Genomic DNA, 18,776 nt, shown 5'->3' with positions numbered 1-18,776 from the left:
TGTTTAGCCTCAACAGACAGCTGGATAGGAAGTAGAGTAACTGAGACTTGAAAAACTGAAATTCATATGGATACCAGTGTTACAGCCATCAGTGCCTTAATTCATCATGCCACAAGACCGAAACCAAATTATGGAAGATTTAAAATATATATCAAAAGCTGTCATCAGGAAAACACAAACAACAAATGGTATTTCATGAAAAATGTAGTTTCAAAAAATTCTTTCCCTAGGGGAAATTTCTGGGTGATTAAACTACTTTGTATCTTGACAAGAGGGATAGTTCCACAGGTGGATGTATTTATAAAATCTTGTAAAGATATGTGCCCTATATATTGCACTATGTTTGCACTGTGCAAAAGGCCTATGCATTGCACCGTGTTTAGATATTTCCTTAAATGTGAGGGGCCAGTTCTGTGCAGGTTAAGCCGCTACCTGGAATGCCTGTATCCTATACCAGAGTGCTAATTGGAATTCCAGCAGTTCCACTCCTGATCCGATATAATGCCTCATTAATGTGCCTGGGAAAGCAGCAGATGAGGGCCAGAGCACTGGTGACCTACCACCACATATGGAATACTTGGATTGGAATTCCAGGCTCCCGGCCCCAGCTTCTGTGATCATGTGGGGAGTGGACCAGCAAAAACAAAAACAAAAAACAAACAAACAAACCAAAAAAACTACTACTTTCCCAGTAAAGAAAATAAACAAATGTAAACACTCACTCGATGATTGCTATGAACTACCACAGCCCCTTTGTAGTACCTGCCAGGTGGTTCTGAAATGTTTACTTCAACACTGCCCTGTTTCTTTATCTTCTTCCTTGTGATATATTCATTCTTATGTTGATGCTATTGTTATCCATTTCCTAGGATCAGCTCTTGTATTTTTTTAATCTTTTTATCACATCACATTTAAAATTTCACTATAATATGTTGGCTTATTGCATATGATTTTTTTTAAAGAAAACATAAAGACGAAAACTTTTAAAAACTCATGCTGCCAATGATGTGAGAAACCTGTAATTACTGCAGTCTATCCTTCCAGATGGTCAGCACATATGAATCTGGTGCCTGGCTTGTGCCAGGAATTGTCTAGACATCAGGTACAGTGTGATAAACAAGAGAGTATTACTTGCTCTCAGAGTTTAAAGCCTAATAGATAACATGGTGAAGGAAATTTTTTTAAATGAAGTATAATTCTATTTAATCTGTAACGTGCTTTTTCCACTTACTATATCACTAATGTATCTTCATGTAAATACGAAAAGTGCGCAGCAATGTTTTCATAGCTCTAGTCCTGTGCTGTATATAGCTATGTAATTCATTAAATAAATCCATAGTTCGGACACTAGGTCTCTCAAAGCTTCACTCTACATTTCTATGAAGATCTCTACATCACACTCTGATGCAGTTGTTACCTCTAGTTCTCTGCGCTATGGAGGGCTTCAGAGGGCTCCAGCTGAGATACGTTGCAAGAAAACTACATACCAGATCTCAAAGACTCAAACAACCTAAAATCTTTTGTTAATATATGTTTACAATGATTACATTTAAAAACATTAATACAGTTGGCCCTCTATGTCCACAAATTTGGAAACTGGTGATTCAATCAACAACCATAAATCCAAAATAGTTAGGTAAACACAATTGTGTCTGCACTGAACATGTATGGGCTTTTTTCCTTCTTTCTTTTCATTAATCCCAAAACAACACAGTGTAACTACCACTTACACAGTATCTACACTATACCAGGCATTACTCATAATCTTGAGAAGATTTAAAGTATACGAAAGGACATGTAAAAGTTGTGCTATTTTATATGAGGGATTTGAACATCTGAGGATTCTGATATCCAAGTAGGGTCCCGGAGCCAATCATCTCAGAGTTCCTGGGATGACTACAAAGGTACTTCAAAATACTCATCTGAAAGTAGAAGTAGGGGCTGCCCTTGTGGGTACAGCCAGTTCCTATGACAGAGACAACCCATTTGGGTGCCAGTGTATGTCCTGCCTGCTCTACTTCTAACCCAGCTCCATGCCTGGGAAAAGCAGTGGAGAACACTCCACTCACCTGGGCTCTTGCTACCCATGTGAGAGACCTGGAAGAGGTTCCAGGCGCCATGGTGGCCATTTGGGAGTGAACCAGAGGATGAAAGATATCTCTTTCTCTGTAACTCCTGCTTTTAAATATTCACACATACACACAAACACACACATTGTGTATTATTTTTTAAAAAGCAGAAGAAAATGATAATTGCATTTTTGATTAATGTTTTGAATCACCCTTGTAAAGTTTAGATATTTGTTTACATAAAATATACTAATTCACTTTCTTCTTTTGAGTTAACTTAAAACTACATGTTTTCAAGATTTATTTATTTATGTATTTGAAAGGCAGAGTTAAACACGGTGATCTGTTCCATTTCTATTGGCAGCACTGATATACACCATTACAGCTGCTACGTACTGTGTATGTGTACTGTGAGCCAACTAATATTACATCGATTATTGGTGGTGATTTTTATAAGGGAAATATTACAGATGATGAAGCTAGGGGTTTAAAATTATGTGTTTCATCTTCCCGCATGTCTTTCTAGAATATGGCTATGCATCAGGAATCACTGTGAGAACAATTTGGTGTAGCAGTTACAACACTGCCTTCCATCTCTGCACCCTGTATCAGAATGCCTCACATAAAAAAGACCTAGATGGGGTCTGGCACAATAGCTCAATGGTTAAATCTTCACCTTCCAAGCACTGGCATCCCATATGAGCACCAGTTCGTGTCCCAGCTGTTCCACCTCCCATCCAGCTCCCTACCTGGGAAAGCAGTGGAAGGTTGCCCAAGGCCTTAGGACACTGCGCCCATGTGGGAGACCCAGAGGAAGCTCCTGGCTCCTAGCTTCGGATCAGCTCAGTTCTGGCCACTGTGACCATCAGGGGAATGAATCAGAGAATGAAGAATTTTTCTTTGTCTCTCCTCTCCATAGATCTGCCTTTCCAAAAATGAATAAATAAATATTTAAAAAAAAAAAAAGAAAGAAAGAAGCCTAGGTGGAGTTCTGGCCTCCTGGGTTCAGCCTGGCACAGCTGGGCTGTTGCAGTCATTCAGAGTGAACCACAGAAAACAGACTTCTTTCTCTGCCTTTCCAGAAAATATAAAAAATTATTTATCTAATTTCTTAAAGATTTATTGACGGATTTATTTGGGAGATAGAGTTATACACACAGAAAAAGGTATCTTCCAACTGTTGGCTCACTCTCTACGTGGCTGCAATGCTTGGGGCTGGAATAGGCCAAAGCAAGGAGCCTGGAACTGTATTGGCATCTCTTCTGTGAGTGGCAGGTAAAAGCACCTGGACCATCTTGGGCTGTTGCTTTTCCCAGTCACGTCAATAAGTATTTGGATTGGAGGTAGAGAGACCAGTATTTGAACTGCCACTCATATAGTACATGGGATGCCAATGTTTCAGGTAGAGGCTTAACTTGTTATGCCTAACTCTGGCCCTTCGTTTTTTGTTGTTGTTGCTGTTTGTTATTCAAGATTTATTTTACTTGAAATTCAGAGTTACAGAAAGGGAAAGACAGAAAGAATCATGATGGCTGCAATGGCTAGAGCTAGGCCAATCTGAAGCTGGGAGTCAGGAGCTGCTTCTAGGCCTCCCATATGGGTTCAGGGGTCGGAGGACTTGGGCCACCCTCTGCTGTCCAACAGGCTATAAGCAGGGAACTAGGTTGGGAAATGGAGCATCTGCGAAATAAACCAGCACCATATGGGCTACTAGTGTCTTCAGGCAGAGGATTAGTCTACCATGCCACTAGATTGGCCCTGCCCTCTTTTAATTCTTAAAAGAATTCAGAGACTGGAACTGTGGCACAGTGGGTTCAGTCACCACCTGCAGCACTGGCATCCCAAATAGGTACGCCAGTCCATGTCCTGGCTGCCCTGCTTCCAATCCAACTCCTTGCTAATGGCCTGGGAAAACAGCAGAGGATGGCCCACATTCTTGGACCCCTGCACCCATGCTGGAAACCTGGAAGAAACTCCTGGATTATGGCTTTAGCCTGGCCTAGCTGTGGCCATTTAGGGAGCAAACTGGCAAATGGAAGACCTCTCTCTCTCTTTCAACTTGAGTATTTCTCCTTCTCTCTCTGTAACTTTACCTTTCAAATAAACCTTTTAGGTGCCATTACAAGCTCACCCTCAGCATACAGCACCACTGTCCCATATGGGTGTTGGTTTATGTCCTGGCTGCCTCACTTCCCAAGTCAGCTCCCTGCTTTTGGCCTGGGAAAGCAGCAGAGGATGAACTAAGTGCCTGGGCTGCTGTACCAGGTGGGAGATGTGGAAAAGCCGCCTGCCTCCCAGCTTTGGAGTGGCCCAGCTCTGGCCATGGCAGCCATGTGCGCAGTGAATCAGCAAATGGACAATCTCTCTCTCTCTCTTTTTCTCTGCTTCTTGTTGTAACTTTGACTGTCCAAGTAAAACAAATCTTAAAAATTATAAATCTTTTAAAAATAATTTAAGAGTCATTATAGGCAGTGGGGATATAATCCAAGTGCTTATGCTCATTATGTTACAAAGGAAAGTTAAACAAATAAGTACTGAAAAAATATGACAGGAATTAACAATCACAAAGATGAAGCCTGAAAAAAAAAAATGGAGAATGACCAGAATTGGAGTAAGTTGAGGGTGAGCCAGGACAGAAACGTGACTCAAAAAATCAAGCTCCTCCTCTATTCTTCTCCTACCAAGAGTCATTCCACCCAGCTCCAAATCAGAAGGCCTTAATGAGGAGCCAGATACAACCAACAGGTGATCTTCCCAGGATCATGGCAGCAAGCCACACTACTGATAATGTTGTATGCACCTACACAGAGCCCATGGCTTGGTGTGATCAGAGGGGCTTGAGCTGAGCGGGTGTCACCTTCTTCTTCCCTACCTGATGCCAATTCCCCTGACTCCCAGGCAGCTGAGCCAGTCAGAGGAACCTGCTCCTGCTGGGTTGTCTCCCTTGTACTGGAGTATAAGCCCTCAAAGAAACCTTGTTTGGGTTGAATGTTGGCCTCTCTTCAATTTCCATTATGGGGTAGTCAAAGAACCGCTAGTTGATTTTAAGGATAGAGTGTTTGTGGGGGAAGGCGACATATTTTTTTTTAGGTAACAAGGTCTGAAAGAGTTGTCTTCTAAGCAAAAACCCTAGTGAAGGCGCCAGTATTGTGGCACAAAGGGTTAAGCCATGGTCTGCAAAGCTAGCATCACATATGGGTGCCAGCTCCCTGCAAATGTTCCTGGGAAAAGAGTGGATGGTGGTGGCCCAAGTGCTCGGTCCTCCACATGGGAAGTTCGGATGGAGTTCAGTATTGGCTGTTGCAGCCATAGGAGGAGCAAGCCAGTGTTTGAAAGCTTGCTCTCTCTCTATCTCCTCACCACTGCTCTCCCCAACCTCCATTCTGCCTTTGAAATAAGTAAATGAATAAGAAAGAAAGGAAGAAAGAAAGGAAGAAAGGAAGAAAGGAAGAAAGAAAGAAAGGAAGAAAGAAAGAAAGAAAGAGGCTACTGTAGGAGTGCAAGACAAGGCCAACAAATGCAAGACACTAAAAACTATGCAAAGAATCTGAACTGTAAAGATCAACCATTCGAACAATTAAAGTCTTAAAATATTTCTGGACATTTTTCAGTTATCTGAACTGGCAGTCAAAAATTACCATCTATCTTCATAGCAGAGTGATTTATCTGTATCCCTTCTCTTTCTGCCAATTTCACTGAAGGGAAGTGGACATCTGCAGCTGGTGGGGGGGGGGGATTGTAGGATCCTTACATCAAGTTCAGATAAGGCAAATTAGCTTTATTTATTGCCAAAGAAAAATGCTTAGCTGAGCCAGATGATAATTTGTAGCCTAAACTATTTGCCTTCTGAATTCACTCCCATAACTATTCATTCTGTTAAGCATAACTGTATAGGCATAGCTGTACAAGCAAGACAGAGTGAAGAATGACACACTGATGTACTTGGCATAAATGCACATACTAGTAAACATAGGCTCACTGGGTGAGCCTATTTTTATGGATGCAGGTGCTATAAGAAGAAAGGAAAAAAAAAAAAAGCTCCTCAAGGTCAAATGCTGTGTAGGCCAGGATCCTCCTCAGAGAAGTAAAGGAAGACTTAAAAGCGGCTACCGAGTTTCAGCTGAAAATGAATACAAATCAACCCCAAGGTCCCCTGGTCGCCATGCTGTGAGAAAAAGAAGTCTCAATCCTAACCCTCCAGGTTGGTTTATTTACTTTGATGGAACTCACTGGAAAATTGTTGAACTCCGTGCCTCACTCTGCCTGTGTCAATGTGCTTTCCGGGCATTGGACGTAGATCCTGTCAGTCAGGCACTTTCCTGGAGCACTAAAATGTACAGATTACACACTTCAAAGGCAGACTGCACCCACTGCAGCTGAAATTTACACAAATCTGTGCTGCAAGTAACTGGATAAACAATGAGACTAATGACCTTGTTCTGCATTAATCTCCATATGGCTCAGTTGGTACTGCTGTTGCCTTTAGGCAAGAAGGTTGTGGCTTTGGCTTGTAGCCTCAAACCAAGGATTAGGTGCTTGCCCGATGCTGACAGAGCCCAGGAAGCCTGAGAGTACAATCACAGTCATCCATTTTAAGAAATGCATCTACGGTGATTTGAGAAACACCTCTGTTACCAAACCCACTGAGAAAAATCAGTAAATCCCTTAGCCACGCCTCCCCCTTCAGAGTTTATTTTCAGTAGTAGAGAGCCCCAGATTTCCCAGAGTGCTATCAGAGGCTCCCCAGGGCCCCTCAGAAAGAAGACAATTCTTACTGCGTTAGTCTATGTTCAGGTCTAGAGTCAGTCTCAGAAAGTCTGCATCTCTTATCCAAAAGTGAAAGCAGGGATTGACATTGAGCAGTGAGCTTGATCAGCACCCACAGCAGCCACTTGTGAGCCATTTGAGCAAAGATATGTTAAAAATAGAAGGTGTGTCTTAGTTCCAACAAAAATGGCTTTGGAGTACCCCCTCCAACATGACTGGCAAAGGTTGGTTGTTTCTAGTCACAGGAGGCAATTCAAAGTCATGCAGCATCTCAAATGGATTTCATATCATGGCCATCGTGGGCTATGGCAGGAGACAGCAATAGAATGCAACCCCTGCTCTCATCACTCATTACGCAAGTGGCACTGAGAAGTTCCTATCAGGAAGCTGCATCCAGGAAATGAATCCACCCGTTGGGGTTACCTGGTGTTACCTCAGGTTAGAAAGGTCATCACACAAAGTACACTTGACTAAATGGTCCAACTACTATAAATGCGATGCTCCTACCACTTCACACTGAGCCATAGCCATAATCCTTACTGCATCATAAACTTGAGGTATCTCTGCCCAGAACAGTGCAATCACATTCCATCCTTCGAAAATAGATCTTGGGCCCAGCACAACAACCTAGTAGCTAAAATCCTCGCCTCACACGCGCTGGGATACCATATGGACACCAGTTCGTGTCCCAGCTGTTCCACTGCCCATCCAGCTCCCTGCTTGTTGCCTGGGAAAGAGTCGAGGATAGCCCAAAGCCTTGGGACTTTGCACCAGTGTGGGAGACCTAGAAGAAGTTCCTGGCTCCTGGCGTGGGATCAGCTCATATCCGGCCATTGCAGCCACTTGGGGAGTGAATCAGCAGACAGAAACTCTTCCTCTCTGTATATATGATTTTCTAATAAAAATAAATCTTTAAAAAAAATGGATCTTGCTGGGATTTGCATATCCCATCCTACCCTACCCCTAAAACAAACAACCTTTTGTTTCCCTTTCTAGCTGCTTTGCAGCATCCCTGAATTCTTACTGCTATGCAGGGGATTTTAACCCACATACACATAGCCCCCTTCTTCAGGCCATCACACCACAAAGGCTGTTTTTGGGCATCTGATCTGGGTTAAATGCCTTGCAAAACCATACTCTTTTTCAGCATCATTTTTCCTCTCCACTCATGAATTCACTGAGAGGCTATGATACAGGGCAGAACTGAGGCACACTGTCTCCCATCACACTATATAGGGAACAAAGGCTACCAGGACTGCAGTGGCCTTTGGAACACAACTGTTGGGGATGGGAGCAGGTCACAGCAGTGACAGTGACCCCCCCACACACACACCCTCCTGCCGCCCCCCACCCTGTTTGCTCCCTCAGTAAGGATTCCTAGAGCTGTATAAGTATTTGGTTTTGCCAACAAACAGGTTCTTCAAAAAGGTCACCATTATCCCCATGCCCTAATAATTTCTGGAAATTTCTACATACCTTCATGTGCATTATCTCACTGAAGAGGTGATTATTACTCCAATTTTCCTGAGAGAAAACCGAGTCTGGGAGACATTGAAGGGTTTCACTGAGGTTATAAATGGCATGTGGGGTGGGAGAGGAAGGAAAACAGCCCACCATCTGCCCATAGTAAGTAAATGGAGAACAAGAGATTCAAGCTCAAAAAGTATGCTCAAGAAGGGAGACCTTAGGGGGGCAGATATTTGCATAGCTTGGGACTCCCACATGCTGCCCTGTCAGAAAATGCCTGGGTTCCCAGCTGGGCTGGCTCTCCACTCTAGCTTCCTGCTAAGGAGCACCTTGGAAAGTAGCAAGCCATGGCTCAACTACTTGGAAATCAGTCACCCCAGTGGGAGACCTACCTTCAGTTACTGCCTGACCTAGCCCTGGCTGTTGTAGGCATTTGGGCAAAGAACCAGAAACAGGGGATGATCTATACTTGCCTTCCAAATTTATAAAAATTTTTTAAAAATTTAAAAGGATGCTACAGTTTTTAAACCATAAACACAGAAACCTTTCTAACTGGTTGTAAGAAAACACCACAGTAGCCTATCAACTAGTTAGCTTCAAGGCTGGGAGTCCAAGGCTGACAAGAACCGCTCTGGTCAAGATGACCACAGGACACTGGCTTCCCCAAATCTGAGTTCTGTCCCCCACAACTCCTCCGGCACTGCAGGCTGCTCCAGAAACACGTCCGTGTGAGAAAACGAGAGGCATTCTAAAATAAGACAATATTTACGGCTAAAGAAATTCAGCTTCACATAACGGTAATAATGAACAAGATATTTTCCTCTAATAACATTACTGCAAGACAAAAGCTGGAGAAACTAAGTGCTTCCCTATGTTCTCTTTATGTCCCCTCCACGTGCTCAAGAATAAATTCGGGAAAGGGAGAGACAGAGAGTGAGCAAGCGAGCCAGCCAAGGCGAGACGGCCTCTGCCGAGGGTTGGTTTTGCTTTAGAAACTGGAATGTGTCCAGGCTTGATTTTTATTTTCAATTCACATTTCAGATCCAGCTCCCAAACTCTTTGATCTTTCTCCCTGTCTCCTTACCCGGAAGAGAACCCTTGGCCTTCTCAGCTGGGAGCTGGGAGCACACGTGGAAAGGCTGGCTTGGATCCATATTCTTGCCAAATTTAGTCACACAAAGAGGCCTGCGAGGGAAAAAAGAAAGGATGAAAGCGGCGGCCGCCGCGACTTCAAAGGCCGCGCCGCCGCGCCGGGCCCTGCGCAGGCGCCGCCCTCCGTGGATATAAGGCGCGGCTGGCGCGCGCGGGCGGCTTCTCCGCGCGTCCCCGGCCCCAGGGGCGGGGGCTAGGCTGAGGGGGTGGGGGGCAGGGGGCGGATCGGCCCCCAGAGACTGGTCCCCTCGCCAAGTTACGGCGCCTGAGGAAAAGTTTTCGGGAAGGAGGGGAAAAGAATGCCACGTCCGGCCCACGAAGCCGCGGTCCTGCGGTGCAAATGTACTCGGGTTCCCACCTCCCCGTGATGGGCAGCGTCCCTCGTGCAGGCGCAGCGCCGGTCCGTCGGCGGCGGGGTAGCCTGGGTTCCTGTCACGCGACTCTTTCTAACTCGATCTCTGCCCCTGTTCGCGACCCCCTCACGCCCCCGGCTTCCCTTTTCTCTCTCAGGGACGCCTGCCAACGCCAGCCTGCCGGGTGGGTGGCGCAGTCTGCAGAATTGGGAGCGAGAAGGTGCGGTGTGCAGCACCTCGGTCGCGGGGCTGTGGTAGAACTGGGGCCCACGCCTGGTGAGGGGACCGACGCTGAGCACGAGAGAGGCCCCCTTCGGGGCGGGAGGCGACGGCGGCTGCTCGTTGGAGCGCGCTTGGCTGCGCCCAGCTGCGGACGCCAACGTGCGGCCGCGCCGCGGAAGCCCGACGTCCGCAGGCGGCCGGATTTGGGAAGGATGTTTTCCCGGTGCCACGAGTTCTGTTACCCCAAGGGATGAGGGGTCTGAGTTTGTCTCGGAGGAAGCAAGCAGCGGGAGAGCCCCTGGGACGCCAACTGCCACTTCCCCTCGCGCCCCTCTTCTTTCCTGCCCGCGAGTCTTTGCCTGACTGGAGCTGCCCACAGCTCGCGTCAGGCTCGTGAGGCGCCGGGTGGTAGCAAGGGGGTCGCAGTTCCGCCCCTGCCATTGCATTATTCGTTGTCGCGTCCTTCTCCCTCTGTCCTCCGCGGCATCCTCTTCTGTTGCTTCCGCCAACCCCTCACCCCCGCCTTGCCGTCCCCTGCTTTTGGGATCCCACCAAAGTGGCAGCTGGAAGATAGTCCAGGCCACACAAAGGGGCCGACCAGGAAGGAACCTGGGCGCGGGTGGGGGTTAGAACCAAGGGGCCGGGGTGGGCTGCAAGAGGCACCGTGCTTGCCTCCGGTCTCTGTAATTAAGGAGTTGCTGGACTGTGTGCTGCCGACTGGGGTTGGCAGTGGACACCCGGGGAGGGCAGAAGGAGGAAGGAGGGGTTCTCGCCCTGAGGTGGCTGTGGGTCGTGCTCCTTGCCCCGACCCCTCGGGGCAGCCAGGCCCGTCTCCGCTGCCCCCGCGCCTCCGTCCGGCCGGCGGGGTGGGCGCCTCGCCCCCTCGCGCAGCGAGGTGCAGAAGGAAGTGTTGATATAAAGCAAGTTTGCTCCCAAACGAAACCCAAATCAACCAAAGCCACCGGGAGGGGGGAAACCAACAGCAATCCTGCCAGCCCCTAGCAATTGTTTCACGGTCGGAATTCAATCACATCAAAACGCCCCCTGAAACCCACATCCTGGAGGAGCGAACCTCCAACCTCCTGTCGCTTGCTCGAGTTCACACGAACAACCTGCCTCTGCATCCGAAGGAAAGGGCTGCGGGCGGCCGCGCTCCTCCCGCCGCGCACCGCGACACCCCGGACCCAGGCTTCCACTCGCCGCACCCCAAGAGCCGATGTTTATAAGACTCCACGCGAATTAGAAATGCTCTGGCGATGGAAGTGCCTTTGCCGGGAACTACACCAAACCTGTTGGGAGGCAGGAAACTGTTTCCGGAGTTCCTTCGCCCCTCAGGGTCCCTTTGCTTTTTTTTTTTTTTTTTTTTTTTTTTTTTTTTTTATTAACCTCCACAGAGACAGACTTGACGCATCCTCAACAAAGCTTTCCAAAAATGTGGGCGCGTGGTTGTTACTAAAGCTTTTTCAGCCCATCGGAAGATGAGCCGGAGTCACGCACACCGCCGAGGGGATGGACCACCAAGAAAACATAGCAAAGCACTGGCTGATTTCGTTAGAAATAATGTTTCCAAACGAGAGGCTTACAGCCAAACACCGAATGATGCCACCTGCCCTTGGCCCTAACAGCGAATAGTTTCCACTATTGTTCCCCAAATTCTCATCATCTCTTTCTCCTAATCTCCAGGACACCTGGAGCTGAGCTCCACGTGACTGAGAGAGTCCAGATAATTAACATGAAGGAGAAAATGGGATTCGAATTAGTCGCAACACTTAAACGGGGTGGGGGGGGTGTGTAGGAGCCGTCATTTAATCTCTGCTTGGCTTCCAGAAGATACCCCGTGGCCATTCTTACTGCCCCCCACCTCCTCTCCGGAGACTGATGAAAAGGAACGTGGAATCTAGCGGTTTAGTGGGGCGGAGGGAGGGACTGCATCTTCCTGTTGTATTGGTCAAATTGACGCGTTCAGGGCAGGACTTTTTTGCTTAATCATGCCTATTTTAACGCGAGGCAATTGACAAAACTACACATTCCCATCTCGAACACAGGCTCGCACTGCTGCCTCACCTCAGTGGAGATTGCATGCCAGCACCATTCAGAGTAGGGGGGATGGGTTTCTTTCCAACTCTTTTTTTTAATCACTGCCCCACACACTGTAGCAGAATATCATTTTCTTCTGTGAGGCAGAGAGCACTGTCAGGTATCTAAAGTGAATTTAATGTTTTGTTTTTCCAGGCTGCCTTTACCAGCCCCTTAATTTTACCAGAATCTCCCGGAAAGAATTTACATGTGACTACTGACCACGTTCAATGGCACTAACTGAACCCTTTAAAATGATGGTTTTTAAAATTGCTCCCTACTTAACCCCATCCCCCAAAGCAGTAGTTATCGACAGGTGAAGTTTTAAGTGCTCATTTACAAGGTCCAGCAGCCCACAGTTTGACCCGCAGGAAAATAAAAGCATCCTTCTTTAGCTGAGCATTACCAATAAAATAAAATACAGCTACAGAATGATTCTGTAGTGTTTCTATATTTTCAATCCAAGGGGAAAGATAACATTTTTTCCTGCCTCCTCTTTGCTACTCTGAAGTTTTATACATGACTAATGTATTGAAGCATAATAATTTCACCTGGATTTTAAACTGAGGGCATTTGACCACCAAGATACAAACTATGTTTTCCAACTTTAGTGTTGCGTATATTGTAACGTTCAGAAAGCATCTACTCAAAAGTTCTGTCCTTGTGTAAAACTCATCAAAGGGATGGCGAGACATCGGAATTTGGGGGTTTCAATTCAGGATTTGCGTCTTCAGCGCATGGTCCAAGGTGCCAGGGACTGCCCTGTGCTCCTTCCTTAGACTGGCTTCCCTCTTTTGGGTCCTTTTGCCCCGTTCCTGAGGTTGTTTTTTCATTCTCCAAGAGGTTCTCCTACACAGGGGAGACCTTGCGTTAACTCTCTCCATATATCCAGTGATGAAGACACAATGAAAGAAATACTGTTTATAAAGCGATAAGTGAGATTCAGTCTTCAGTTACTTCTTCCTCGTCGTATTTTTCCCGGGAAGTCTTTTTTTCCTGCTAGCCTGTGCTCCCTTGTGCCTTCTCTCTCGTGTGTGTGTGTGTGTGAGAGAGAGTGTGTGATATTTAGGGATGCCAGAACTCTTTTCCGTGTCCTTCTTGATTTTTTTTCTCTTACTAGCCCAGCAACCTCTATTATATTTTCCCCTTCTCAGTCCCTGATTCCCGCCTCATCCCGTCGGAGCATCTATCACTGTGGTGAGGATCACAGCGGCGGCGGCTTTCTCTTTCATCTTCCTCCCCCTGCCTGAGCTAGAGAGCGAGGGTGGGAGGCGAAAAGGAGGTGGGGGAAGAGACTGGCAGGAGGAGAGGAGTGGGTGAGTGACTAGGGGCAAAGACAAATACTTAGATGGTGGAGTTAAGCCATTACTACAGAGTTTCTAGTCAATTTCACGCGGGCAGAACGTGCCTCTCCGTGGGTTTCAAACGGCGCCGGGTCCTTCCTTCCTTCCTTCGCCAAGTAGCCAGATCCTTTCCTCCAGGCGCGCGCGTGCTCGCGGGGACACACACACACACACACACACACACACACACACACACACACACACACTTACTTCCCCAAACTAGGACTCGTCCTACTGGCTCCCAGAAAAGAAAAGGAGGAAAAAAAAAAGTCCTCAATCACCACTCCTTCTCGCACCCCCCCCCCCGCCCCCTGCTCCAGCCGGCAGCCAAGGAGAGCTGGAGGCGGGGGAGGGGCGGGGGAGGAGAAGCGACGCAAGTGGGTAGCTTTTCAGCGCCGCGGAGGCGCGGGAGGAGGAGAAGCGGTGGGGAGGCGCAGCCGCTCACCTGCGGGGCTGGGCGCGGAGGGCCGACCGGGGCTGCGCGTTTTGCGGCCGAGGAGGCTGGACGCGCCCGGAGCCTCGCACGCGGCCAAGCTCGGAGAGTCCCCTCCCTTCGGCTGGGCGAACCCGAGGGACGCAGCTCTCCCCGCTTGGACAGAGCCGGCCGGCGGAGGCGTGGAGAGCAGCGAGCGAGCCGGGCCGAGGAACTCGAGACGGGAACAAAGAGGGGTCGGTCTGCCAGTGCGTGTCGGCTCGAGCACCGGGCAGAAGCTTTTGGACCCGAGGCCTCTGCTGCTGTGGCTTGAGATCCCGCGGTGCCCTGCGCTGCCGATTCCCAGCGCTCCCCGGCACAAACTTTATTCTTGGCAAACAACTTCTCTTTCTTTTCCCCTCCTCCTCAACCCCCACAACCTCCTCCTCCTCCAGATTAAATGCTCCTCCAGAAGGAAAACCGAAGCGAAAGGGAAGGAAATAAGACGCTCTAAAAACGGACATCACTAGCCCGGGTGGCTCTTTCTGTTTTAACCCTTCAGGAAGCGGGCTTTTCATTATCCTCTCTGACTTCTAGCACCTTCTCCGCTGGGGGCAAACGGAGCCCTTTTGCCCAGCTCCTTTTTTTTTTTTTTTTTCTTCTCGGAAACCAGACTGCTAAATCGGCATCCGAGGAAGCTACGGTGGAGAGGTTTGCGCTTATACGCGCCTTCAGACCTTCCTCTGCACTTTGGGAAGTCGTGCTCCCTCCAGAATCAGCGTCCTGAGCCCACAGACCCCGGCGGCGCGGGGGGCGTGGGGCGGCTGTCGGGGCCGGGGCAGGCTAGCCTAGCGCGCGGCGCCGCACAGACGCCCCGGAGGCGCCAGCTGCGTTGGCCCTAGGCGTCCCGTGCCCTTCGGCCGTGGGGGCAGGCGTCCGGGCTGGTCTCGGCGGAGCGGGAAAGCGCAGGCGGCGACCGCAGCTGCTCCGGCTGCCGGCCGACTGCCTCGCGTTCGCCCGCCTCGCTTCCGCCAGCGGTTCTCACTTCACGCACCTTCTTCCAATTCTCCTTCCCCTCCCCGCGCCCTGCGCGGACCTCCCTCTCCGGCTGTCGCCGCCTGGGCTCCCACAGCGGAGCGGAGATTACTGAGCCGTCGGGATGCCCCAGCTCTCCGGGGGAGGCGGCGGCGGCGGGGGGGATCCGGAACTCTGCGCCACGGACGAGATGATCCCCTTCAAGGACGAGGGTGATCCCCAGAAGGAGAAGATCTTCGCCGAGATCAGTCATCCCGAAGAGGAAGGCGATTTAGCCGACATCAAGTCGTCTTTGGTTAATGAGTCTGAAATCATCCCAGCCAACAACGGACACGAGGTGAGCGGGTTGTGCGCCCAGCCCGGGAGTGTGGCGGCCCCGGGAGAGCATCATTGTAAGGAAAGGGTCCCAGGCGCAGGCATGTCCGTGATTTAGGGCGCGGGGGGGAGGGGGCTTGGCCTCCCCTTCCTCCCGCCCCCACACCATTCCCCGTAGGTGTGTAGGGTGGGACGTTCACTCATCCCGAGTGGCTCCGTTAGGGATTCGGTGGCTAAATGGTTGGTTTGCGATAGGAAAAGCCGCCCTTCGCCCTAACGATTTGCGTCCGGCCTTGGCGCTGGGGTCAAGGGGCGCGAGGCTCAGGGGCGAGGACGTCTGAACACAGTGAGTTCTTCCGGAAGACTACGTGCACTTGCTCGCTCTCTTGGTGGGTGCCTCTGCAAAAAGTGCGTTAAACCACTAAAGACTTAGCTGTGCAGAGCCATGGTAGGAGGAAGGGGAGGCAGGCGTGGGCCGGGCCCGACAGGCGGGGCCGTCCCAACCGCCTGGGAGCTGGGCCCGCGCGGGGCCGAGGGGCCGGCGGGAGGGGCGAGCGCTCGGGCGGCGTGGGCGGCAAGGGACTCGGTGCCTGCGGCTGCGGCGAGCCGTAGGCGCACTGGGCTGAGCCGCCCCGGGGACACATCTCACTTCTGCGCTGCCGCCTCCAACAGTGGTTTTCTGAACCACCTTAGCTTCCTAAAGAGGGGCGGGGAGGGTGATGAGGGCACCTTTACTTGGGGGTTAATTTGGGCCAGGATCAGCCCCAAATCTGTGAGGAGAAAGGCGATAGGGCTGAGTGGGGAAGCAGCGGAAGCCGGCCCCCCGTCTGGGCGGGAGAAACCCTTATCAGATGTGCAGGCCCGCGCGAGCGCGCGCTGGTAACCTGAGTAGGGTAAATAGAGACACGTGGGTGACGGCGCGGACTGGCCTTCGGGGCCGTGGCTGTGGGCAGGTGGACCCTCGCGGTCGCCACTTGGCTGGCCTCCCAGGTTCAGTAGTTGGGAAACCCTCCAGAGGAAATCCGGTAGAAAAGTCCTCACACCCACATGATTTCACCAGCGCTTTTTTTTCCCCCAAAGAAACTTGGAGGGGTATGCCTTTTGCCTTAAATGGCATCCTTCAACCCCCCAAAAAGAACGCCTGTGGCTTTGGGGGCGGGGACAGTTTGGGGTTTAAACAACATGCTTAAGGGCACCTCGGAGTTGCCTTCTTTATCCCAAATGGCAGGGGTGAGTACCCGTTTCGAAAGCCTGGCTTGGGTTCTGAGAATTTAAGGGTATTCTTAATCCTGCTCCAGTTTAAGGGGTACTAGGGGGCCTAAAGTGCACCCAGACCCTTATGTAAAGGCTTTGTGACTAGGTGTGTTACGGGCAGGAGCAGGCGGGGAGGGGGCCTTCACAAACAGCAAGGCAAGCACCAAGGCTGTCTGTCACCTCTCCTGGCTGTACAACAGTCTCTTTTTTCTTTCAGTCCGTTTCCCTTGGCGTTTCTTAGTCCTTTACTACACTTACCAGCCCTGTCACATTTCCTACACTTGTTTTCTTGGAAACGGGAGAGCCCCAGGTGCTTAGGGCACTGTCAGCCTTTTTCCCCAAGTGGGAAGTGGGCAGTGGGCAGACGCAAGGGAGATGCTGAAGCAATGGCACCACTGATTTGCACGTGGTTGAGTCTGATGGATGGTGGTTACCAGAGTTAACTGGGCTACTCTTTAGATGTCCATAGCTGGACACTCAAATTGTCCTCCTGCCTTTAACCACAGAACTGTCCTCCTTTCCTGCTGTAAGCTAGCCTTGCTGGAGCTCCTGCTGGGACCTGCCGGGGCAGTTGGCTTAACAGCCCCATCCAAATGGTGGGCTTACGTCTAAAATGTCATTTTCAGCAGCCAAATGATATTACAGCCTGCTTCTAATCAGATCTGATTGAGGTGAACAGTGGTTGGAGACACTGTCACGACCATCAAGTCCATCACCTATCCCTTCCCATGTAGGCTGGATGTGTTTGCCTAAACTGAAGGCGGGCAGCTCATGGATCATTCCCACATTGGGTATCTTTTCCTTATTCATGCTTTTTCATCCTGAGTAGGAAATAATCATAAGTATGTGTTGAAAAGAAAAAGAAAAATCCCCCTGTACTCAAACCGAGCCTATCCCTCACAGATTTGTTTTGTACCGTTTCCTTTAAGCTAGCAGGGGACATGTACCTCTGTATCATTATTGTTTTAAAATCTAAGGTGATTTTCTTTTTTGGGGGGTGGGGACTTGTGCTGTTAGGTGACCAGACAAGCTCAGACCTCTCAAGAATCCTACCACGACAAGGCCAGAGAACACCCTGATGATGGTAAGCCAGAGAACTTAAGGGCATAGCGTCGGGGTAGAGGGGGCTGTGTGTGTGTGTGTGTGTGTGTGTGTGTGTATGTTTTGTTGCTTGGACTTGAGCTAGATTTGACGCGATCATGCCCATTGCTTCAACAACAACAACAACAAAAAGAACCCAGGAGAAACTTCCTGCGTATCTGTAATGTATGTTATAGTCTTTGACACCTGTCTGTGAGTAAGTGAGGGGCCTTTGTTTTTCGGCTGGTTTCCTGATTCCTCAGGGAAGAGAGAATTCCATGATGAGTTTTTACCATTAGTGTTTTTTTTTAATACAGTATTGTGAATGAGACTCTACACCAATTTATTTTCCAACAAGGGTAGTTTTTAATGGATTTTCATTTGCCAAACTGCAGGGATTTTTATTTTGTTGTAATGAGAAGACAGCAAATGTGCAAACTAACTCAGTAAAAACAAAATCTGGCTTGTAAAAATGTAAAACAGGCACCGTTGTATGAAACATGATCAAATGTTCTCATACCTGCTTCGTGCTGACATTTTTGAACATTAGTATGTATATTTATACTTAAGAAGTGCTTTTATTGACGTTGAAAGAATCTAGCCACTGTTCCAGTTTACTTGTCACCCAGTCTGCGTGTTAGTTCTCTTTTAATTACTGAATAATTGGCCTGAGGAGAATGAAATGTTGGTACAACCAACTGTGTGTCAAGTAAGAAGGGAAGGACAAACACCCTGTATGGAGCTGCTTTCTCAGCCACAAGTAGTTACATAGATTAAGGAGAAGAAATTTATAACTGAACACACACATGAAATTGCTATGGCAGAATGATGTATGTGTGGACTTACGTGGACACCTCCCAGTGTTAATCCTTTATACATTGGGAGAGTTGCCCAAGCCATAGACACAAACTGTTTCCCACAGTGAAATCTAGAAATTTAGAAGCATAGGTGGGATTGCTGAGTTTGCCTAAAAGGTGAAGCACAGATGCACTGTGTAATGGTGTGTTTGTGTGTGTAGTGTTGATAGATGACATTCCGTTGCAGCTTTTCTTTTGGTGTGTTCCTTCACATTTGTGTATTTCCTAGTCCAGTTTGTTGGTACTAAAACAAATTAAGTTAGATGGATAACACTTAGTTTTGTAAAAACATCAGTCAGTAGTAGAAGTAAATTAAACCACATGTTTTTTAAACATCTGGTTTTCCTGCTAAGCCATTTAAGAGAATAAATATT

The 18,776-nt window shown here is 48.9% G+C and overlaps 1 protein-coding gene across 7 annotated transcripts in view; it reads left to right on the top strand.

Moving 5' to 3' along the window:
* The first annotated feature begins 13,836 nt into the window (after window positions 1-13,836).
* The window catches only part of LEF1 (lymphoid enhancer binding factor 1), a 124,653-nt gene continuing 119,713 nt past the window's right edge, over window positions 13,837-18,776 (top strand). For 4 of the 7 annotated variants that reach the window (XM_040967401.1, XM_040967399.1, XM_040967403.1 and 1 more), the window contains exons 1-2: window positions 13,837-15,233; window positions 17,483-17,549. In XM_040967401.1, the coding sequence (XP_040823335.1) occupies window positions 15,021-15,233; window positions 17,483-17,549 (280 nt within the window). In that variant the 5' untranslated portion in view covers window positions 13,837-15,020. Of the gene's footprint in view, window positions 15,234-15,747; window positions 16,442-17,482; window positions 17,550-18,776 lie in introns of those variants that run through there. The other 3 variants (XM_040967402.1, XM_040967404.1, XM_040967405.1) reach the window with 2 other exon arrangements.

Source organism: Ochotona curzoniae, unplaced genomic scaffold (genome assembly GCF_017591425.1).
Source record: "Ochotona curzoniae isolate NIBS_2020 unplaced genomic scaffold, NIBS_Ocur_1.0 scaffold_4506, whole genome shotgun sequence".
Classification (NCBI taxonomy): Eukaryota; Metazoa; Chordata; class Mammalia; order Lagomorpha; family Ochotonidae; genus Ochotona; species Ochotona curzoniae.
This window is presented reverse-complemented; position numbering and strand designations above follow the sequence as displayed.